This window comes from Calidris pugnax, unplaced genomic scaffold, assembly GCF_001431845.1.
Source record: "Calidris pugnax isolate Ruff unplaced genomic scaffold, ASM143184v1 scaffold8, whole genome shotgun sequence".
NCBI lineage: Eukaryota > Metazoa > Chordata > Aves > Charadriiformes > Scolopacidae > Calidris > Calidris pugnax.
The window spans coordinates 13085237-13110224 of NW_015090830.1; the positions used below are offsets into that span (position 1 = coordinate 13085237).

Sequence of the window (24988 nt, forward strand, 5' to 3'; positions counted from 1 at the left end):
CGCTCCGGGCGGCGGCGGGCCCGGCTCGGCGGCGGCCCGCACCGATAAGGAGACGGTGTACGAGTGGTTCGGGCTGGTACTGGGCTCGGCGCAGCGGTTGGAGTTCATGGTGGGGCTGTTGGACCTGTGCAACCCGCTGGAGCTGCGGTTCCTGGGCTCCTGCCTGGAAGACCTGGCCCGCAAGGACTACCACTGCCTCCGCGACTCGGAGGCGAAGGCCAACGGGCTCAGCGACCCCGGGCAGCTCGGCGACTTTCGCGACCCGGCCGTGCGTTCCAAGCTCATCGTCTACCTGGCCCTGCTGGGCTCCGAGAACCGGGAGGCCGCCGGCCGCCTCCACCGCCTCCTGCCCCAGGTCGACTCCATCCTGCAGAGCTGCCCGGCGCGGAGGCCCCCGGCGGGCGCTGCCGAGGAGGAGGGGGCCGAAGAGGAGGAGGAGGTGGTGGTGGTGATGGACGGAGCTGGAGAAAACGGGCAGGCCGGCCTCCCCGCCGCCCAGGGCCTGGGCTTCGGCGCGCAGGAGGAGCTGCTCCTGCTCTTCACCATGGCCTCGCTACACCCGGCCTTCTCCTTCCACCAGCGGGTCACCCTGCGGGAGCACCTGGAGCGGCTGCGGAGGGCCTTGTGCGGGGACCAGGAAGAGGAGGGCTTCGGCCGCCACCGAGCCCAGGTAACACCGTGTCCCGGTCTCTTCCCGCCGCGCCATCTCATCAGGCGGTTCCCTCCTCTTCCCTTCACCCCCCTCCCGATTCCCTAGGAGCTGGAGGCAGTCTCTCGCCTTTCCCCGACACCTCCTCCCCCCCACCCCCCGGCCTGAGACGTGGCCCGTCCCGTCTTGCCTCATTGCTCGTTCTGTTCCCCCCCCCCACAACCCCCATGGCAGTGTAGGCCCCGGCCAACCCCACAAGCTGTTGTAGTGCTATAGTGTCTGGTACAAATGGCTTGTTGTGACGTAACAGTGCCTGACTATTACGTAGTATAATCGGGGAGGGAGGGATGACTTCTTTTCCTAGCCTGCCATGCTTTCTGGAGCCCTGCTTTTTGGTGAAGAGCACTGCTACAGCCTGACCCGCTGCCTCCTACCCTGTGGGTCACTGAAGAAGTCGTGCCATGCAGAAGTAAAAGCGACAGCTTGACTTAACTTGTAAAAAAAAAAAATAATAATAATGCTAGATAGAAACTGCACAGCCTAAGACAGTGTCCTCTAGAGGCTTAAAACAATAGAACGCGTTGAAATAATTTTTATATAGAACTCGCTTCTCATATCCCCCCGCAATGAGATTTAGGCTTGGGCTTGACAAGGATCAGGGCAGCAGTCAGGGGTCCGTGGCTCTGCGGAAGGTTCTCTGAAAAGCCATATTCAGTAAGGTGGCTGAAGGCATTTGGGATGGGGTGGTAATCATTCTGCTAAAGGAGCAGATTAAAATGTCGTGACTAGGGCTTCTGTTCAGAGAAAAGCGTATTTTCTGGGTGGCTGTCAGGAACCAGCAGAGCACATCTTGAAGGCAGATGTGTCACTTGTTGCTAGAAGGTGGCTGTCACTGAGAATGAGGACTTTCAGTGAGTGGCACTGAAGCCTTCACCTGCGCAGCAGCTGTGTTTGAACTAAGGTTTTCCCCCAGTGCCCTTCATTGCTGCCTTCTTGGTGAGCGTTGCCTTTAAAATCTGCCCCACGTTTATGCAACCAAGCCATCATCTTAGAGCTCTGCGGGTTTTGGTCCATAGATGGCCTCTTGCTTGAAGGGAAGAAAGGGCTGGAAGGCTGCTGTTGATGATGGTATTCAACTGAACACATCAGGTTTTCATAGAGTACTTAACAGGCAAAGGTACAAACCAGTAAGGGTCAGGATTTTTGGATTTTGTTTCTAAGTTTACTTGCAGTGCTACCCAAGTCAGCCACTCCCACAAAACCGTTTTACATTGCTTGCCATACAAAAGGAATGGTTCCTAAAAAGGAGGTAAAGACGGGATATGCTCTTGAGGAGTACTTGGAGGAGATGGGAATGAATTTCTAAGCCTTCAAATACATTTAGCACATGCTTGTGTCATTTTAAGGCCAAAGCACATTTGGCAGGTCATAAACCAGTGGGTAGATGTTATGGTACTGAAATCAGCATGAATTTATAGCATAAGTCAAAAACCTGTTTATTTTGGCTCATTGACCTGCATCATGTCTAACTCTACTCCAAGATGAATCCTGGAAGTCCGTCTTTAAGGATCGAGTTGTGGGAAGTGGTAAGACTGGACGCTGTTCTCCCTGGGTTTAAAGTGCTAATAAACTGGAAACATACTTCCTGCCTGAAACTGGCCCATAGTTGTAGCTGCTCAGTGTGTCCCACCAAACACGTTAGGAGATCAGGCTCTAGTCAGTGGCTGGAATTGCAGTCTGGGCTGTTCAGCATTCTGGCTTTGGCGTAAGAGTAGCCTTTCCAAGTTGTGGTGGTTTCATTTACTCAGGGAACACTGAGACCCGAGTCAGCTTGGCTGAAAGTGTGTATCACATAGTCCCCAGGCCACATGGGACTGAAACGGCATCCCTTTTGTAGGCTTTTTTTCCCTTTCTTAATGGCTGAATTGTAAATACAGCAGAGCATCTTCTGGGAAGTAATGGCTGACAGGGAACAGAGGGATTGATGGGTTTCTGCTGAGTATTTTCAGCGCACGTTCACAGGGACGGTGGGACTCTTGCAGATAAGACACTGCTGAAATGGAGTTAGTAGCACGGTTAAAGACTTCCCTGGCAAAATGCAGCTGTACAGTTAAATTGGGCTTGATTTAAAATCATGTCAGGTGTTTGCAGGCTTTTTATCCTCCTTTAATCTCTGAAATTTAAGTGCCCTCAGGGCTCTGCATTTGTGAACTAAAAGGGTTCATAAAGGCCTCTTTGAATCTTTCCTCGGCTGGCCCCGCGTCAGAAGGGCTGGGCTCCCTCTCTGGTTACAGCCTGTGCCCTGGCCATGCTGGCAGCAGCCATGCGGCACCGGCGGCTTCCCCTCCTGCCCCGGGGCTGCCCTGCGCCCCTCTAGCCTGCCCGGGCCGGGCCGTGTCCCGGCCTCCCGCCGCCCCCGGGGCTGTCCCGCTGCCGCGCCTCAGGGCTGCACGGTGCGGCTCCTGTCACCTTTTGCAGTGGCCGCCCCTGGCAGAAGGGGTTGAACTTTCTCCTCCCCCGTTAAAGAAGGACAGCCCGGTTCCGCGGGGGCAGGAGAACCGGTAAGGGGCGGGGGGACGGACCCCGACCCGTGGGGCACCCGTAAGGGCCCGGCGGTCTCTCCCCTTTCCCGGCCCGAGGCGGTGACCTCTCGCTTTGTTTGCGGGGAGGACGGGTCGATCGTGGCGCCTCCCCGCCCGGTGAGGGCACAGCCCTCGTTCCCCTCCGCCCTCCCCCGCCGCCCCGGTGTGCGGCGAGCCGCCTGGCCGGAGCCCTCCCCGGGCCGGGATGCTGTGACTGACGGTCACCGCCGCTTCCCGCCCCCATTCAAGATGGCGGCGGCGGAGCCTGCGCTCCTGGTCACGTGCCGTCAGGGCGGTTTCCTCTCCGTCCCGCCGGGGGAGGGGCGCGCCCGCTGTTGCATAACGGGGAAGGGACCCGCCGGTACCGCTGGGCCGCGGGCCTCCGTCTGAGAGGCCGGCCCTGCCCGGGGCGCAGCGGGTCCCCCAGCCCTTCTCCCGAAGGGAACGGGGTTGGGGAAGCCCAGGGCGCGGGGAGACCCTGGGGTCTTTGCGGGAAGGCTTTGCCGTAAGCAGGGCCTGTCCCGGGAGGGGCTGCGGTGTGCCCGGTTTATCGAGCAGATAAACCACAGGAGAAGTTTTGTGCTGAGAGGCTGCTAGCTCAGTTCTGGGCTTCCCTTCCTTCACGCCCCCGAGCTTTCGCAGCTCACGTCTTCTGAACAGCCTGAAGATGGTAGGAGGGCTGTTGTTCACATGGCCCGTGAAATAACATGTTCCTATGGCAAGCAGCAGTGACATGAAATCAACCCACACAGGGGATGGCGTTCACACCTGGAATTGAGCCAGGTAGTTTATTTGTCAGGTTTAGATTCTGAATTCCTTATGGCAAAGGCTATCTTACTGCATGTGGCATATCTAACAAAATGGCTTGGTTTGCAGTTTCAAGGAGCTACAACATTTAGCTATAACGAGCAGCAAAACTTGAGAGGTTCAGCTACAGAAAGTTTGTAGGTGATTTACTAGAACATAAAACAGTTTGCGTTTCCCTGTGATTGGGATTATGTTTTCTGGATAGGGTCTGTGCTGTCTGTTAAGATGGAGCTCCCATTAAAGTTGCTTCTTGACAAAGGATTAAGTGGATAGTGGCTCGTTTTGGTCTCCTATTTTAATGATCCTTTAAGAACTTTAACAAATATAGCTGGAAGTGGCTGATAAATTCAAAAGTAATGTGAATGTAAATTCAAAAGTGGAGTGAGATGGGCAGAGGTAGGATTGCCTTATAATTGCAGAAACTAGTTCTTTAAGAAAGTGTTCTGATATACTTTTTTTTTTTTGCATAGGGTAGAAACACTTGATACGATTTGCAGATTTTTAGATGAAAGTGTAGTTTATAATGACACCTTTTGGAAAAAAGTAATTGGTATGTTAAGCTCTGCAGAATATGAACTTTGAATCTAAAGTTGAAATAAATTGGCAGCATTCACATCTGTAGTCATAAAACAAGCATTAATATGCAAAGAGTCTGCTGATACTTCTATATATATTGGTTTAAGTAACAGAACACATAGTGTAATTCTTGTGTTGATTATATTTGGTAATATAATAAACCAGTATAATATATTGGTTAATAAGTTCATCGGTATCAAAGCTGTTAGAACATGATAAACAATACAGTCAATCCCATCCAAGATCTGAGATCAGAACACTGAAACACTGAAGGAGTTCTGAATATGTGCTAACATAATAAATGTGGCTTACGTTAGACACTAAAACATCTAATCAAGCATACTTGACAATAATGGAACTAAGGTTCTGTTGAAATAAGCAATCTCCTGGAGATAATGGTTTGCTGAATAGTATTATAATTAGCTGGCTGGAGGATTCTTTACAGAAAAAGTCTCTACTTGCAAACAAAGGGAAAGTTTCTATTTACAGAGTACTTTTCTTAGTAGTCTTCTATTTATAGGGTATTTTGTCTGCAAATTAGAAAAGTGCTTTTATAATTGATCTTCAGTGCAGCAGCACTGAAGCAGCTTCAGCAGCAGCTGAACAAGGTAGTAGAACTTAATTTTAGAATCTAAGAGCTCTGTCTGTAGGAACAAAAATACAGGCAATCCCATTTTGAAGCTGCAGTGTACTCTTTAGTGTCATAGAGTTGAGTATAAGGAGAAGTGTGTCTTCAGAGTCTGGTTTAAATAAGAGAGAGAAAGATAAACAATGTCCTTTTACTGTTGGCAAAGATCTTCAAAATGGTGGTACGCTCCGGGAAATACAAGTCAATCCCAGAGTTTTACAAGTTTTGCATACGGAGATAAAAGTATTCCAACTCTCTCAGTCAACCTTGTCTCTGAGCAGGAACTTCTCGGACTCCAAACAGGAGTTAAGGATTCCCAGAACCGTTACTGGAAGTCTTCTGGAAAGGAAGTCATAACTAGATAAAAGGCAATGCCTAAAATTAAAGGATTCTGTTTATATGTGCATGCTAATGCTCCAGGAAATTGCTGAGTAAAAACTTTCACTGCTCGTAGTTGATTTAGTCGCTTGCTTCTAAGTATGAGGTATTAGGACAAGAGAAATTTGTAGGCCTGCCCAGTCCCTTTATAGCAGGAGTAATCAGACTCTCACTGATTTCCATGCCAGTTTCTTCTCCAACATATTAAATAAGCACTGACAGTATTGAAAATATACCCATGACTTCCTAATGCTTGTACTTAGATTATTGTTGTTAAGCTGTGGTCCATTTTTCAGTGTTGCTCAATGTTGACTCTTGTAGATAGCAGGATCTCACTGGGCTTGGGGTACCAAGAACTCCCAGCTCTTTCTAAAGAGCTGCAGAAAAGGATTCAGACAGCAGCAGTAAGATGGCTGTATCTGTGAAGCTACTGAAGTCTATAGGATTCTGTCTACTTAAATCTCTGTCACTTCATTTATTTGCCAATATCAGTGTCTAGTCATAGCTGCCCTAGAAAAGACTACAGTTGATTCTCCATTAAAGCCATTAATATTAAATGTTTACTTTTCCTTCAAGACTTGGGGAATTTCTGTAGTATCCTCCAAGTCTAAGGGTTTATACTTCCAGAGACTGAAGCTTGCAGAGGACAAGCTCAGAGATCTGCCTGGAAACTGCGTTCATTCCTGAGCTTCTTGCCTTTCCTCAACCTCTTAATCTTGTCCTTTTTGGGAGAAGAAAGTAAAATTACTTTTAATAGTTAGTGAAAGGAGATTTAATGCCTTGGGAAGTGTCTTAAGAGTGAGATAAGAACATGACAGAGATATTTTCTGTTATTCGGAACTTCCATACATGAATGAATACTTTAAACTATTCGGCTTAGACCTCGTGGGTTCAAGAACTGGACAAAATGACATACTACCCTATGCCAGTAGCTAAAAGTAGTAATGGGGGCATCGTCTCTCCTCAGTACTAATTGTACTTCACTGAGGCATTCTTAAGGGGCAAATGTTTTTTAAATCTTTCTCTAGGCCATTGCGAGAATAATTTTAATATCAGTCTGAACTAATACATTCAAGTGATTTTCTTCTTATTCACTCAACAGACAATTGTAAAAGTCCTGAAGTTATACAGAGCTGCTGGATGAGCAACAAACTAGCAAAGCAGTCACACCTGAACTGTTAGATTGCTGCCTTTAACTTCAAATTCTATGCTTCATCGCAGGCTAGCTAAATTGGGCTGGAATTGTGGTTTAAAACCAGTTAAACGCTCAGATGCAGATGAGACTTAGAGAATATACTGTGTTATTAGCAAACACAAGGTGCGGTATTCCCCCAGCACTGTAAATCATTGCTGCAGCTGACTGCAATGTTGTACCAGCTGCTGAAGCTAGTACTTCAAGTGTAATTGTCACAGGCCTTGATAGCTGAAATTGTTAATGCTGCATAAGAGTCTGGTATGCCCTTGTCTCAAAATTGTCATGATTTCACAGTGCTACAAGTTAGTCAATATGTGAGTGCTGAAGCTGTCATATAGCATGCTTTTCCTCCCTGAATCAGCTGATGTTTATTCAAAAGGTTTATGTCTCCCTCGTAGTGTTTTGTGGCTGCCTCTTACAGGTGAGCTCTTAAAATAGTTTCACTAAACAAATATGCCTTAAAGTACTCTTGGGCAACCGTGCATTCTCTATGCAGTCCAGCTTACTAGATATGAGATAATAGGGCAGTTGCGCATTATCCATTTGAACCACATGTTCAGCCAGTCAAGCTTTTATTTCTCACATTATGGGATTTTCGGTCTGGTCACAGAACCATAAAATGACTGAGGTTAGCTGGGACCTCTGGAGGTCATCTTACCCACTGCCTTTCTCCTTAAGCAGAGGAAAGATTGGTTGCCCAGGACCATGTCCAGATGGCCTTTAACTATCTTCAAGGATGGAGAGTCCCACAACATCTCTGGGCAACCTGTGCCAGTGCTCAGTCACCCACACTGAAAAAGTGTTTTCTGATTTTCAGAGAGAACCTCCAGTGTTTCTGTTTGTGCCCACTGCCTCTGGTCCTGTCACTGGGCACCACTGAAAAGAGCCTGGCTTGATCCTCTGCATCCTCCACTGAGATGTGTATATATATACATTTTTATAGGTGTAGGTCCTTTCCTATAAAGCTGCTTTCTAGTAGGTTAGACCCCAGATTGCTTGGTACCTGTAGTTGTTCCTCCCCGGGTGCAGGACTTTGCCCTTCTCCTTGTTGAAATTCATGAGGTTCCTGTCAGCCCGGTTCTCCAGCCTGTGATTCTATGTGGAATAAGCATTACTGGTCCAGAGGTTGATTCTGCCTGTGAAAAGATAACCTAACAAGAAAGCATTTAAGTTGTTTGGTGGCTGTAGCCAAAAGAGAGATCATTTGGTAGGTCCTTCTGGTCTTAGATCTTGAGGCTGATTTTGTTCTTATTCTTGTAGGACAGTTGTCTGCATCTCAAATAAGTCAGACAATACTATTGCATAGTCAGCTTGCAAACTGAAGCGTAACTTAGCAGCAACATCAGTTGGGTAATGGTCTTCAGTCTTGGTCTTGCATTTGGCTGTCAGCTTTGCCAAGACAGTAGTGGGTTTTTTGCATAGGAGATGATCTGTTGCATCAACAGTTGTCAATATTAAATAGATTTTAAAGCGTTGCTGCCCTTTATGTTTGCATTTGTGAGTATTAAATACATTTGCTGGATTTCCATTTAAGTATAAGATGGCATGAATGTTCTATTCCTGTATCCAACCAACAGCAAGAATTAGGTGATAGAGTACAGATGGAGTTGGATAGAGTCTCGAGTACAAGGCTTCCTCTTTGCCTTGGTTGTCATCAAGAGGGGGTTCAGAGGCATGTAAGTACAAGTGCAGTTTCAGCTGATTGTTGCTTATTAAGAGGTGGTGGTTAGCCTTTGTGCTAACTTAGTGACGTAGCTATGTATCTGTGTATCACAGTTGTGAAACAGTAAGGGGGGGAGCTTGTAAGGATTGTTTTAAGTAAATCGTGGCTTTTGTCTTGTAACTGGGATCACATCTATTAATGATTGTTCTGACACCACTCAAATTTCTCTAAGGTACAGAGCTGATAACTTGTGATCACATTAGACCTTGATTCTTCCAAGATGCCTTCTTTCATTTGGTTTTGTTTGCCAGTTCCCACTTGAATGAGCTATGCCAGTTCACATCTGTGCAGCATGCGAGGCTGTGTGTGCTGTCCCTAACAGCACATTTACTGAAGCCTTGCCGAAGAATAAACTTTCGTATTTGGGCATGTAGAACTAACCGAGCTGTCCAGCTGCTGTAAGCAGGTTTCTCTTGTTAGTGCTCATTAGGGCTGACGCATGAGTAGTTCTTTTATGAAAGTGCAGTGCAAACATCAGAAGACTTACATGCATCAATCACTTGCTCATGATGATTAGTAGGCTATCCAATAACAGATTTCATTACATACTGCCAAACCAATACCAGAATGACTTTTTTTGGTCAGTCATCTACATTAATAGAAGGCAGAGTTTGGACATCTGTCATGTGTAGACTAGCTGAGATTTGCTCAGCTCACATATGCTAGTTATACAGAGTAACATCCTTCCGAGCAGGATGGCTCTCCACTTCAGACATTTGGTGCTTGATTTTACAGTCCCAGGAAGTATCTCAAGTGATAGGTGTGGTTTTTTTAATATGGTACTTGCTGTCAACCAGATGAGGAAAGATGTTTTAGATACAAAACTCTGGTCTAGGTTCTAAGAGCAGACAATTTTTAGAGCGGTCTCTTAGCTCATTTCACTTTCAAGAAGAAATGTAGTTAATCCTCTAGCCCGTCACAAAGATGTGTGCGATTATCAAATTAATTATCTGGCAACTGGTTTGGGGCCACCCACATTTCTTGCTTCACTGTATTTTAATCATTAGCAGCAGCACTATGAGCTGCAGTGAGTCCTTGCATGTGAAAGCTTTACAGTGACAACAAGAATTAACCTTACACTTGCATGTGTTGTGTGAATACATTTTGTTCACTGACAGGAAATGACTAGCACAATTAGCACCATACAGTATTACCGTCCACAGGAACTCCTGTCACTTGTATGCTAGAGCTGTCCGCTCTGACGATGCCACTTGTATTTTAGTTACTTGTGGGTGTTTGATGTAGGACTGTCACAGTAGCTAACACCAAATGTGAAGAGTTGCAGTGCAGCTTAAGATGGGATCTGGAGCTGGCACAGAAACAACCCTTGCAGGCTGTAGGGTAAAGCTTATGACTCCCCTGGATTACCCTGTCTGCCCCCGTGTTGCATTAGGTTTTGTGAAAGCCATCGTTCACAGAATACTCACAGTACATATTACTGGTTTAAGTTTCTAGTTGAAGAATTTCTCAAGTGAATAAATTATGAACTTTTTTACAGTTAGGATGATTTATAAAATCATCAATATCAGGACTTGTTTGAATACAGGTTTGAACTGTGTAATATTTTGCAATTTAGAGGGAGTCTTCAAATATGGATTTAGTTCGCCTGGTACAGAACGCTGCCATGGATAGAACAGTAACCGTTCTAGAATAATTATCTGCACAAATATTTGAACACTGTTACAAAGATGATATATGTGCTAGGTGAAAAGCAGTTTCCTAATATTCGGAGGTGTAGCAGCAATATTTAATGTTTCTTTGGGACGAGCTGAGCAGAATACATCTTTGAAGTAAATCTTATTTCCAGACCTCTCTTCTAAAAACTGCTCACTATTTCTGTGACTTCTTAACTAGCGATTGTTTATTAGAATAGGCTGGCATTTATTTTTCCATTAATCAAAACAAATAGCCTGACTTTGAATGCAAAAGAAGATCTGACTTTAAATTTGCTTTGTTTCAGATCTACTTGTGATTAGGTAGAATTCTCAGCTTGTTCCTTAAAATAAATGAAGCACTGCTTTCAGCTCTTACAGTCATGTTTTCAGAGGTAGAAAAAGACATTTTAGAAAAGTAAACCAAATTGAATAGTTTGGGAGCCTCTGTCAGAGTTAATCCAAGCATCTGTCATCTTCTTTATGTGGTGTAGAAGCAAGATATCAAAGTTGCTTTTGGGAAAGTGTGTGGCTGTGGTTTAAGGAAGACCTTACTTCTGCCAGAGAACCGACATTGAGCTTTTCTAGAAATCTTGGTTCAGTTGTTTGATTCCGTGTTAGGAAGACATTCACTCTCATACCAAAATATATGCTAAACTTATTAGCTTACGTGGTTTGGATACATCCAGTTAATCAGTAGGGCTTTTTATGGACAGTCTTAAATGAATTACAGTTTTAACAGGGTGACTTTAATGCTCAAATGCCGGCAGTTTTGTGAATAACGCATGACCAGGAGTTAACACTTAATAAGTGAAGTACTTGGATTTGGTTATGTCCACAGTTGTTATGAGATGTCTAACAAAACAGTATTAATGGGAGTCTTGAGGAGCATGCTTGTGACTTTTTTTTTTTTTTTAGTTTAATTAAAACTAAAGTTGCAAGTTTGCTAAAGCTGTTAAAATGCAATCTCATTGATATACAGCTATTTTCCTTTTTTATTCCAAGTCTGACATTGCGCTCATAATTTATTAGATATTTGAAGCATGAAATACTGTTTTGATCAGTTACGTTTGCTGAGATTGTTTACTGAGTAACTACAGGCTGGAATGAGTTTTATCTTGAGGAAACAAAGCATGCCCTATATTTTAAGTCTGATTGCTTTGAAACCTGAAATTACTGACGCTCAGTGTAGAACACAAACTGTACACTGATTTAGATGAAACAGCTGAAATGTTGTTTGGCTCCTCAGACCATCTGTAGTGCTGTCTAAAGGCACATAGATGTTCACCTGCTAATTGTATGCTGCTGTTGATGTGACTGATGCAAGTCACATTTAACAGTGTGCTGAGGGCAGGCTTGATGCCTGTATGCTTACGGGGTCCTAAATGAGTTGAATGCACTGTTAGGAGTTGCTACAGTTTGTACCTACGCTGTAGATAATGAAAAGCTGGTTTAGTAAGATGAAGCAAGTTTTAGTTGATGCATCTGTCAAATCTGAAGAAGTTCATTGAAGAATTCGCAAAGTGCAAGGGGATTCCAATGTTTTTTGTCACCTCTGTGATTCCTCATTCTGCTCTACCTGTTGTGACAGTCTTGGGGTCCTCTGTACCAAACAAGGTAATTAGTCTTGACTGCTGATTCATCCCTTTATGTTGTAAAAGTCCTTCAGGGAAAAAAAAAATCTCACATATATTCTGGCACTTATTTCCAGAATCTTACCCTTCCCGTATTTAAATCTTCAGATAGTATTCTTATGTTTTTCCTTTACCCATCTCTTATGAAGGTCTTTCAGTGGAGCAATGTTCCTGCTGAATAAGAGGATCAGATTTTGAACTTTAAAAATACATCTACTCCAAAAAGTATCATTTTCTCCCAGGAATTTTATTTGTTTTATAGAGCTACTAATGAGATAGTTATCTGTTTACCTTCTAGTTTTCATGCAGACCAGTTGCTAAATATGTGTGTTGTATTGAATGTCCTCTATTTAACTGGCTTCTTTTGAAAGCTTTCCCAAGAAGCCTACCCTCTGTCTGAGCTTCCAGTGCTTAATGAAAAACAGTATTTGGTTGATTTGTGATGCTGAACAGAGAACTACCTTCTCTTCCCCTCTGCGCTACTGCCTCTGCTGCTACCATCAATATGGTATTTGCATATTGATGGCATTTAGGTACTTGATAAGTTCATATGTTATACTACTTGTTACAGATAAGTAGAGGTGCCTCACTTAAAATGGATTAATCTAGAAACTCACTAGTAACTTCCAGTATTTCCTAGTTCTTTGTGGATGTATCTTTTTAAGGAAATGTGTTGATGAAACATGGAATTGAACTGGTCAACTGGCAAAGCAAGTTGCATCTAAAGTCATTGGACATTTTAAAACGTTTCTGAATTTTGCCTTGGTTAGCCTGATTTGTTCTTTCTTCTCTTACATATCCGTGCATGTTAGCTGTCTTGTATGTTTTCATAGAATTGCTTAGGTTGGAAAAGACCTTTAAGATCATTGAGTCCAACCACAAACCTAGCACTGCCAAGTCTACCACCAAACTGTGTCCCTAAGCACCATGTTTCTTAAAGACTTCCAGGGAGAGTGACTCCACCACTTCCCTGGGCAGCCTATTCCAATGCTTGACAACCCTTTTGGTGAAGGAATTTTTCCTGATAGCCAGTCTAAACCTCCCCTGGCACAACTTGAGGCTGTTTCCTCTTGTCCTGTCACTTGTTACTTGGGAGAAGAGACTGACAACCACCTTACTGCAACCTCCTTTCAGGTAGTTGTAGAGAGCGATAAAGTCTCCCCTCAGGCTCCTTTCTTCCAGACTAAACAACCCAAGTTCCCTCAGCCACTCCTCATCAGACTTGTGCTCTAGACCCATCACCAACTTCGTTGCTCTTCTTTGGGCGCACTCAAGCACCTCAACTTCCTGTTCTGTCCCCCCTTACGTATTGTATTAAAAGAGGAGTAATTCTTGGCATATAATTTTGAAGTCTTGTGCAAATGCTAGGGGGGATGAGCTTTTAGTCTGTCCTGTTCTTCCATGGAAGATAGCTGTTGGTGGCAACTGGTTTCATTCGGAATGTTTAGTTAATGTTAGTAAAGAGGTGCATGGATTTAACTGTTAAGACCATATGTCCTGATAGACTGTCCAAACATGATTTCCTGTATAGAAGAGGTGACAGGCTGAAGATACAGGGCATGAATAGTTGAGGAGAATATATGTAGAGCATAGTGAGCAGATGACTTCATGGGTTAGTAATTGAAAGAGTTCATACTAACAGTAAGTTAGCACTGAAGTTCTGAGCTAATGATCTTGAATTGTCCAGCTTGAGATACCCTACAGGCACATGATCTGTCTTCCACCCTGTTTTGTTTTTAAAATAAGGTCCGTGAAACATTGCAGGTTATAGTTAACAATAAATAAATAAAAAAGCAAGAACTGAAATGGCTGAAATGACCACCTTTTTGCCACTGTCAAGAGCTTCGGGATTTTCTCCTGTAGAATTTGTTTTGGTAATTTCTGCTGTTTAGAGTAAGCTTTGATAATACATTCTATTAAAACACTTCTGTTTGCTTTTTTTTTTTTCCCCCTTCTTGATTTAGAATGACTTTTCCCATAGTGACTGCGTGTCAAGTAATGAGACCAGTTTGCTAGAACGAACCACAGGACCTCATGATGGACTACCAATGGCTTCCCATAGACCTCAGCGAGAAGGTATGTTGTCTGAGGTTTCTTTTGAGGAACACTTTAAGGCTTTTTTGAATGCTAAACTCTGCCTGGAGTTCTAGAAATCTTGCATCTGTCTTGCTGTTCATCTGAATAAACAACTGCAGTGATTGGTAAGTATAATAGCTTTTCTGCTGCCTACTTGGTCTTTATTATAACAAGTTGTTATTCTTGTTAGCTGGTAACTATTAGTGACTGCATGCATGAAAATTGATTGCAAATGGTCTTCCTCCTGAAAAAAGAAGTGGGATTTGGGAGAGAACAAGAAAATGTAATGCAGTTGTATTAATGGTGTTCAGATTTTTGAAGCAAAACCAAGCATGAAGATACTGTGAAACAGTGGATAGATTTTTGCTGCTTGATTCACTTATATTTGATTAGTCTTAAAAAGCAAAGAAAAAAAGAAAAAGCACATATTGGGAGGTTTTATAGAAGTTGTAGTTTGGAGAAGTGAGAAGCTTTCCCTAGAAGTAAGTATTCTTTTGGCTCTGTTGGGGAGAATGAGAACAAGGCTTCAAAGTGTAAACAGAATTCTTCTGTGCAATTGCCAGCACAGTTTTCTTCTCTTTGAAGAAATGATCATTATTGAAAACAGATTTATTCTTACCCTTTATTCTCCAACAAGATTAGCAAATCTCTTGTCTACTCAAAATTAGTCTACACTGTCCTGCAGATAGTGAAAAGCTGGCAATCTGGGAAAACTATTGCTATTTCTTTTGTCCTCATAAATGTCTTTTTGTTTCTACTGTGGAGATTTAATTACACTTAGAAGGCAGGAAATTTGAGAGTTGCAATTCCTTCCAAAAAAGACAGAGAAAGATTATGGCAGATTACAGACAACAAACCTGTTTGAAACCCTTTTACAGAGTTCAAAGTGCTCATATTAGCAAATTAGAAACACAAAAGGGAGATTCTCTTTAGCAACACTTGATATAAGTAACAGAAGCACAGAAAAGTTGAAAAATTGAATCTGGCGAAGAGCTTAAATACTTTTCAGCATTCGTATTGTCATAGTTAGAAACTACAGTGAAGGATCAGAATGATTTTGTGATATTTGCTATAGAGGTATGTGATAGAAAGGGAGTCCCCACTACAGAAATCTCCTTGCTGGGTTAGAAATAGTTACTGATAGTAAAACATGGTTTATTTTATTCTCAGCTGTGATGACTATGATTTTTAGAAATCTTAACTTATACTTACAACAGAAGCAATGTCATGTATATATACATGCTTAACTTAATTGTCCTGAATGCATGTATTGTGTCCAGAAAAAATGTTGAAATGTAACACACTTCATTGGCTTGTATATTCAAATATTTCTTTTTTGTCTAGCGATTTAGAATATTTAAAATTTGATGGTAGAAACAGAATTTTAAAGTGGTCTTTTGAAACTATGGAACTAAAGCTGTGCAGCAACAACACTGTAATTACCTGTTGTATCACTTATTATGATGAAGTGTGAAACAGCAATATAAAAAGAAATTAAGGAAGCTGAAAGTACTACATTGTATAATAAAATTTCTTTATACTTGAGGACAAATATATTTAGCACTGAGAACATTCAATAGCTTAAAATAAACACAGTGTCGTTAGAAAAGAATCTTGTCTGTGGATGTTAATGGTGTTAGTTTCTGTAATTATGTATGCTAAATATATGTATATAGTGAAATACAATTTAAATCATAATTCTCAGTTCCAGTCATGGGAATCAACTTTTTAATTAACTTACGAATATCAATTCAGCTGATGGTATCAATTTCAATGTTGGCCATTAAGGAACTTTGCTGCACCAAAACTCTAGTTACAGCATTGTCCTTTTTCTTTCAGTGCTTTTATCTATATCAGAAAAGTGAAAAATAAGTCACCAAACATTTGCCTTTTTGCAGTATATAGGTGTATGTTATTGCCTGGCATCGTTAGCGCGTCTCAGATTTCTTTGCTTTGTAATAATTAATCTTCATTTAACTGATAAAAATGAACTGCTCGTCTAGTGCTCTCATGCCCAGGTAGAGGGTTACAGCCAGTGTACACCAGCGTGCTCAGTACTTGTCAGTCTTTGTACTAAAAGATTTTGAAGCTTTAACACTACCACTAGGCTTATATGCTGGCTTATTATTCCTTTAAGGAAATTACTAATACTATATGATACTTTAATTGTAACTTTAACAAAATCCGTTACAGATGTTTAAATTAGTTGAAATGGCAATTAGCTAATCTTCAAGAATTAGCTTTGTGATATACACTTGTAGGACGTTGACTTTGGAATTTTCATGCTTGTAAAGGAATAAAATTCTGTTGAATTCTTAGGCCAGCATAGGAGGAAAAGTGAAAAACCCATCTCGAATTTTTATATAGAGTATTACCTGGGCAGTGTTACGTGCCCTCAAGAAAACATCCAGACCCCGAAAGCCATAGGGTGCTGCTTCATACCAAGTCACAGCCAGAACTTGCCTAGACCTGAATAAAATAGACCGGGGAAGGAATGTTAAAGTAGCTAGTACTTCAAAGTACCCCTCTTCATTTTCAGTTCAATTTAATGACACAGTACAACTGTAGTAGCTTCCTGCTTCTCCTCTTCATTTTCTGTTTGCTAACACTAATTTCTGTCTCCTTCAGGCCTTCCCCAAGTGTTTCCTTCCACCTAAGTGCCTTTCAGAAATGCGGTTCTTCTGCCGTAGTTTGCTCTCATTACTACTTGATGTTTCAGAAACGTGGATGTGGAAGGCACTGTCACTGGCTTTTATCAGCGCTTGTTGCTTCTTGGAGTAAAGACACAATTTGATTTCCTTTCATTGTCTTTTTCACTCATAGCGGCTATATTGTGTTTATGTGACTTTCAGTCTGAATAAGCTTCTGGGTAATGCACAGATTCTCGTGATCTGCAGTGAAGGGGCTGTGGTCAGGCCAGAAAAATACTTTGTAAAGAACAAGGCTCCACCTGCCCCCTGCAGTTTGTTATAGTAAAATAGCATCTGAGAAAGAATGGGGTTGTGCGAGTCAGTAAATAGCATACAGTGATTCTCAGTGTGTCTGGGTAAGTAGATACACTTTCAAAATGTAATTTTGGCCGGTACAATAAGGTGTTTTTCTTTCAGCTGTACACATTGAGAAGATAACCCTGAAAGGAGTACCAAGAAAAAGGGCTGACAAACATTTGGAGTATACGTTCAAAGTAAGTAAATAATCTCCAGAATATTAAAGTAATTGTCTTCGTGACATCTGCGTATTGTAGATATATACCTGCTCAGAAGGCAATTTTGAATTATGTGGGGGTCTTCAGAGCTTCTTGGAATTATCATATAATTATCTTGGATTCTGTGTGTAGATAAGATGTGTTATGTAACTGTGGACATAAGGTGTAAATCACCAGCCATAACCAGGTGTTGGACATCATTTCAGGGAACTTGGCTTTTGCTAATCTGGGGTAAGCATGAAAAAAAAATGCTAAAACTAGTTGATTGTTCAAGTGGCATAGGAGCGCAGTTCTTGTCTCTGCAGCTATATATTGCTTGGAGTCATATGGTCACCTTAGGTCTCTTTCATGAATGTTTACCGTAAGATGATGGTTCTTGTGGTTTTTGACAAAACCGGAGGTTGTTTTATTTGTTTGCTTTGGAGTTCGTTTCTTAAGATAAAAACAAACAAGCTAAAAAATGTCAACAAATTTGAAGGCCTGCCTAGTATAGTCTTCATCTATTATAATAGCCAGAGGCAACGTTTGAAACAATTATGAGTTGATTTTAAACAAAACGCGAAATGTTGCTTCACACTACTTTGAAAGAGAAGCTTTGGGTGTTGAGGTCTGATATTAAAGGCTGTAGGTGTTAAATAATAGCTGCTAAGGCCATTGGTGGTAGTGTTCTACTTGAACCAAAGTAGTAATTTTCTTAGCAAGGACTGACTAACATTATGAGTCATTTGGCCGGTAGATGCGAGTCTGGTAGTGTAGCAGATTTGAACTCAGAGTTAAATTTTACCTTTTTTTCCCAAACAAAAGAATGTTTTAGAGCAAACATTATAACCATTTGACATGAGTCATGGCAGCCCTTTGAAGAGACAAACTTTAAAAAATGCCTTTTTAAGCTGAAAACTGATGTGTTGATCCCCAAATTTGATATTGTATTCTCTAAATCATAGGATTGGCTAGGTTGGAAGGGACCTTTGATAGACGTAAATTACAAGTTTTTCTTTTCAGTTAAATTGATGTATATAGTAATTTTGAAGTAAAGTAGTGGCAACCGATACCTTGTTGTTGATCATACCTGAAGGTAAAATTTGTAAAAGAATTCTGCACCCTTCTTTTGCTGAGGACAGTAAAGTGGAATTTAGTTTTCAAAGTCTTAAAGGTTAACTTGCCCAAGTATTTCAACCTTTTCATAGATCTTTTGTCCAAATAGTCTGTGAACTGAGTACTAGGTAAAATATAATAGTAGATAGGAGAGGGTTGTACAGAATGCCCTTATGGATGATTACTATTTAAAGTCACAAAATTATTTTAAAAATTCAGCACGTAGACAGATTTGACAGTGGTTTTGAATTTCTTTGTTAAAGGGGGAATGTGGAGATATTCTGGGAACTATTTGAGTAAGCTTGAAACTCCTCCACCTCAGTTCTTTTAGGAAAGAGTTTCCTCTCTTCATCTGTGCAGGTATATACTGTGCTCCTCACTGCAGATCATTTTGTGCTTGCCCAGACACTGCTTTTTTAAGGTTATAACAGCAATTACAGTCATGGCTTCCCAACTGAGGGCACGAAGATTAGTTGGCGTTTCTGGGGACTAAGCTGAAGGCAGCTGGTGGTTGACATTATTCTGTTGACTCTTGGGAGTAAATGAATGTTTATAATTGCCATCTCCACTCCCATTACACAGAATCTTCCCATGCATGTAATGGGGATCTTAAGACCAGAAGCAGGTTTAAAGCCAGGCAGCATTCATCTAATCAAGCTTACTTCTTTTTTTCTCAAAATATGCATGTGAAGGTGCTGTTTTACTACTTGCATGTTGTGTCAGAACAATAGCTACTGAAACTTTATAGACACATATACCAAAATGCCATCTGATTCTTGAGTAATTCTTCAGTAACTTGCAGTAACTTTTTCAGTACTTTCAGTAACTTTTTATGAATTATACCCTACAACAACTTCTGTGTGCCCATGTAAGATTCAAGCCTGAGGAAGTTGAAATTATTTTATAGGTAATATAAACAAAAAGAGATTATTTTTTTTGACTCATGATAGTGGCAGTGCAAGCTTAATCCACTATATCTGACCTACAGTTCTTTTTTTCTGGTATTTGGTTTTTGCAGTTAATAAAGTCTGTTTGATAAAAGTCCTGTAATTACAGAGCCTTCTGCCTGGCTTCTTTCGGGGTTAGTAAGTCACTAATCTTCAGGGACTTCATTGCATTCACCTGAATTGGTTCATGCTCCCTTTAGCCACAAATAACATGAAGTTGATCTTAAAATTAGTATAAGTCTTTGAAGAGGTACACCTTTATCCCTGTTTTGCCTGGTATTTACTTATCTGCAAGTGTTAACTCTTATGCTGAGATCGTCAGATTTATGGAAATGTTAAGATCAGCTAACTGGTAGGATATTTGGAAAAATGAACTTTCTTCATTCTCTTTTCCTTCCTTACTAGGTAATCTGGTCCGATCTTTCGGTAACATGTGTAACAAAAACACACCAGGAGCTTCAGGAATTCCTGCTAAAAGTATGTATTGAAATAAAAAAAATAGTATTTACATATCAGGTTTATAATTTCAGAAGTAGTGTAGGAGAGTGGTGATCTCTGGGGTGTAATTACAGAAACAGAAGCATGCCATCAGATTTTTCTACTTCACAATTGTATTAACCCTTCAAACCATATCTATTGTGATGGAGCAGCTTGACAGATGAAGCAGCTCAACAGAATGTTTGGGGAGTTTCCCAGGAGGAAATCATTTGTCTCATCTGAAATTGCTCTTATAGTTTTAATTGAAGTACCATAAAAATACCAGATGAGTTTTTAATGTTCCCCACAGAGTTAATGTATAGGTACAAGCACTGCTCGTTTGCTTATTGGCGTCCCTGGTAGAATGACCTTAGAGAGTGTCATTTGTTGTTTTTTGTGAATGAGGCAGAGCCATAAGCATCATAGTTCTTATTTTACAGCTGTATTCTTCAGTAGTAAAAAGGCAGGCCTATTCACTGTCACAAGGAGTTAAATTTGAGGAAAATCTAGCAACCATTTGCGCCGTGTGTGTGTTTAAAAGAAGTAAAAGTTCTCTACGTTGTTCTTCCCCCCGACCCCAAGCAGGGAATGCTTTTGTGTGTGTAGGCCACATGTAGACCCCACAGGACCACGTGTAGATCCCTGAACTGGGTGTTTTGTTGCCAGTGTCTAATATTTTGGGTTTCACCTATTCTGGAAAATTCTGTATTTTAATTCTCCACTGTTCAGGGCACTAATGAAAGGTCTGGTTTGGGCATGTTTTGATGGCATGGTGTTTTTCACTGCAGTGTTAATTGCAATTGGAACGTCAGTTACTGTACAAAGGTCATTGTCTTGTTCAGTGTTTCAGTTACCAACATTGTATTTTCCAGTGCTGTAGAAACGAAGCAGTGAGTGTTCACTGCTTCTTTAATCTAGTTGGAACTCTTGGAACTAGATATTCCCAGGCATTGATTTGTTAGGATTTGAATTTTGGATGGCATGTCTGGTTGCAGATGGGGTACCCACAACATGGGGTGCATGCATCTGTTCCTGAAGATAACTTTAAAAGCAGGACTGTCATACCGGATCCCATGCAGCTCCGGGATGAATGTTCAACCGCATGCCTCCTGGTCTCTTACTTGTAAAGATGTGCACCAGTTTCTGGTATGGACCCTCTAAAACCTACTTCCTGCCAGGAGGAGGAGGAGCCAGGAAAATAGGCAGGATCCAAAGTGTTGCAGAGTTGTCTAGTTTGATGGCAGCTCTTAAGATGTGGAGTGTTCCATGTGCTGGCTTGACTGCTCCAGCAGAGTCTAAATACACTGAAGGTGGCAGGACAAGAAGAAGACAAGCACAGGCTGAAAAATGTATTTGATTTGTGTTGGTTTGATAGCTGTAAGTAGAGAAGAGAGAATTGTTAAATAAAGCCGGTTAAAACTTGGACTTTGCTTTAAAAAGCACTGTAGAAGTGCGAATGCTGTCCATTTCATACGTGCTTGCATATCGCTTTTTGTTGGTCTTATTTCCAGTCTGCAAGGCATTGTTAAGTAGTATGCTCTATTTCCTCAGGACAGAAAAGAATGGTAAAAATACTCGATAGGAAATTCCAAGGTTATGGGTAAGAGGAGTAAGATAACTGTAAAAATTGTTTCAGAATAGAAACATTGGTGGAAAAAACTAAGGTGGTAAATGGGATAACTTGGATGCTTTATAGTTAAAGAGCACCTTCTCTTTGGTGATAAGCGTAAAAAGTTCTTTGCATGTTGGAAATTACATACATAGGTGGAAAGACTAACAAGCTTATAAGTAACAAGACTATCTCATTACCTGAAGTTAAGCACCTAATCTTGGGTTCAAATAACTAAATCTTTAACTACAGAAGGAACCGAGTTCATTTTAATGAAAATTTTAAAGAAAAAAAATGTCATGGCTGTTCCCAGACATTTAAATACAAAACATCAGGGCTGTCGGTTTGCTCATCTCCATGCTTCTGCAGTAACTTTTTGGCACCTTTTTTGTTAATACTGACTAATTCTTCAGAGTTCCTTAATAAGTGCATATTAAAGCCAGAGGAGTCAGTTAAGAACAGCTGCTTTCAGCATTTATTTCTGGTTTTAAATCTAATATGCTTCAGGTGCTATAGCACTGTACTAATCTAATGCTATAACAGCACCTACCTGCTTGGATTCCAGAAGTTCCTTTTATGTATGTCACCAAGCAATTATCTACATTAGACTTAGTGTCTCTCTATTACTAGCACTTCGTTCAGTGAAAGGATTACTTAGTGTGTTGCTGTTGTACCACCAGCAGGATGTAATATCCAGCTGGCACTCTGGATTGTGTGTATGCCAGATATGCAAAAGGAACATGCTGCTGTAGTGTAAATTGCTTAGTGCTGTTGATCATAACTGATGGCAGATGTTAACCAGATTCGCAATGGCTTTTAACTTTAGGAAAAAGCTTTTTTGCTATGGTAATACTTTGCCATATTTACTTTCCAAATTTGCTTTGTAATACTGGCATTGGATGCAGTTATAATGAATTTTCTTAAGAGGTTTCAGTGTTAATTATTGGAGAAAGACTTACTATTGATTAATCTCAGTATTGCCCATTCTGGTATATAATATAACTGAAACGGTATCCTATGTACTCCTATTTCTGTAAAATAATTTAATTTAGCTAGGTGACGATACTGAGTACAGTTCATTCAGTCCTCCCTGGTAGTTTTTTTTAATGTTATTTTCAGACCTAATTTCTGTGTGTGAAAGATTTAAAGAAGTAAATCAAAAAGGTCTGTAAGTTACTCTGGAAACAAATGTAGCATTGGTAAGTTTCTGAATGTAGTTCTTTAAACAGTCTTAGGCTTGGATTTGATGCAAGGCTTTATATCAAAGTGTTTCTTTAGCAAAAGCAAGTTATGATGATTTGCTGTACCTTTAGTTGGTAAATTAACTTACTCGAACTGGAACAGCAGGGGTTTCTTGTTGATACCAAAAGATATTTGTTCACCATCAATTTTTATATAGTCTTTAAAATGTCAACTACTCATTTTTTTAACATTAACCTTTTTCTCAGCTCCCAAAGGAACTGTCTTCTGAAGCATTTGACAAGACTATATTAAGAGCACTAAATCAGGGTTTTCAGAAGAGGGAAGAACGAAGGCATGCTGATCTTGAGCCAATAATAAGGTAAATATTTTAATATTTTAGCAAATAACCTAAAATGCATCACCTGAAAAGTGACTGAATTAAGCTGGACGACATTTAGGGACTTCTGGAAATTCTGCTGCCTAAACACAGTTTGTAATGAAAATGGGAAGGCAGTGATGAAATAGATACCCTTAATTTTTTTTTTTAACCTTTAATTTGAGACTTATTAAAATTTAATGGATTACGCCTTTAGAAGTAATCATACAATTATGAAATATTTTTCCTGAGCAGCATTTTATAGCAACAATTGACACTTCAGTGAGGGTCTTACTTCTGTTAGACAAAGGTATGTTTAGAAATATTAGAAACAGTAACTCAAAGCACATATGTTCTAATTTTATGACAGGATAGAGAGACATAACAGAATTTGGAAAAGAATAAACAGTAAAAGTGAAGCATGTATATAAAATTAAATGTACTTCACACATTGTAAGAAAATGGCCCATACCTTGTAACCTACAATCTGGCAATGAGGGTGCTTGCTGGGATGTGGGACATGTTGGTCAAACCCTGTAACTCAGAACAGCAATATGAATTTGGGGGGCCTCCCTGTTCTTTTTATTTGTTACAGGTATCTTGTTACATTTGTTCTTTGCTGTCAGGGTTCTTCAACCTTGGTCAAAACAACTTAAATTATTCATCAGGGTAGGTAGTGTCTCTTGAGCTAGGGTACTTGTTGAAGCATCAGACACTGCTTTTCAGGCTCCTGCTCAGAATATACTGCAAGTCCAAGCATGTCTGATTTAGTTTAGCTATAGAAGATACGGAGCTATTGTGTACTCTCCCTTCCCAATTTTTTTTTTTTTTGATCTGTAATATTATTTGTTTATCCTTATTGGCTTGATTGTCAAGCCAAAAACTAAATCCATGCGAACAATTTTTGGCTAATAAACATTTTGGTTTTAAATTAATAAACTTGTTAAATAGAGGTTGACTGAAGAGAACATACCTGTAATAGAGAAAGGTTTTGAAGCCTCACTGCATAGTAATTACAAACCCATGAGATGTAGTTTGAGGGTAACCTTTAAACATACCCAACCATGTTAAAGTATGGAACTACAATTATAATCTGCAAGCTAAGATGTGACTATACTGGAATGTTATGTGAATAATTTTGTGATAATAACATTACTGTATACAAATTTAGTTTTCCTACAGTATCAGTTTAGCATAAATATATATTTCTTTGGGGGTCTTAAGTATGTGCCCAGTTGCCAAAAATTGCTCTCCCCTTCCCCACCTCCAAAAAATAGAACTGAGTAGCGCTTCCTGGCAAGGAATAACTGAAAACTTGGTGTGGGATGTGAAAACCATTCATTCTTGGCCTATTTTCGTATCTGAAGCTAATAGAAGTTGTCGCTGTCCTCCTGGGAACAGACTCAAATAAGTGCAGAGCAGTATGAGAATCACACTCTTTGCTCTTGGAGATAATTATGAAATACTGATTTATAGATGAATTCAACTTTGTATTTAACCAAGTAAGTGTGTTGAAGGAACAGGTATATTGTTTTGGGAAATTAAATGTTAAAAATATGAAGTCCAGTGCTTTTTTGACTCCAAACTCCTCTTTGATTAAATGTTACAGGTGGTTAAAATGTTTGCATTGGGATGGTTCAAAAGCACATACCTTTTTAATTAAAAAAAAATAATCATATCAGTTTTTTCTGCTGGCTGTACTCCAACCTTACACTAGTAGTGAACAACAAAGCTCAAAAGTGTCATTTAAAATTGTTTATACTTAACATGCAAGGTCAGGTGTTTGGTCATCTTAAGAACTGCTTCCTGTGCTCTTAAATGGTGTTGTATTCTTCCTATGGAATATTACTCACAGTTTAACAAACTCTCACTTAAATTTCAGGCAGCTATTTTCAAATACATCGCAAGCTTTTCTGCAGAATCAGAGAGTATACAACTTCTTCCAATCAATTTCATCAGAATCCTTGCACACTCACAGTAAGAAATATCCTAATACTGTTTTATGTAACAAAAAGTCTATAAAACGCTGTTCTTCCTGTCATGCCTAATTATATTTTTATAATTATTTGTTCACTGGTCATATTTGAACTCCTTGCCAATGAATAGTTGCTTCAGCATGTACTTGTGCTTTCGACAGTGGGAACATGCTATGTAGCATCAGCTTGTCTTCTTTTCCTTCTTTCTTCTCCTCTGTACC

At 40.7% G+C, this 24988-nt stretch overlaps 1 protein-coding gene across 2 annotated transcripts in view; it reads left to right on the top strand.

The window, feature by feature from the left end:
- Positions 1-10: 10 nt before the first annotated feature.
- Positions 11-24988, top strand: part of ZCCHC2 (zinc finger, CCHC domain containing 2) — a 40780-nt gene continuing 15802 nt past the window's right edge. For both annotated transcript variants that reach the window (XM_014940979.1, XM_014940980.1), the window contains exons 1-6: positions 11-670; positions 13789-13900; positions 17008-17084; positions 19553-19624; positions 22682-22794; positions 24674-24768. In XM_014940979.1, coding sequence (XP_014796465.1) covers positions 107-670; positions 13789-13900; positions 17008-17084; positions 19553-19624; positions 22682-22794; positions 24674-24768 — 1033 coding nt within the window. In that variant the 5' untranslated portion in view covers positions 11-106. The remainder of the gene's footprint in view (positions 671-13788; positions 13901-17007; positions 17085-19552; positions 19625-22681; positions 22795-24673; positions 24769-24988) is intronic.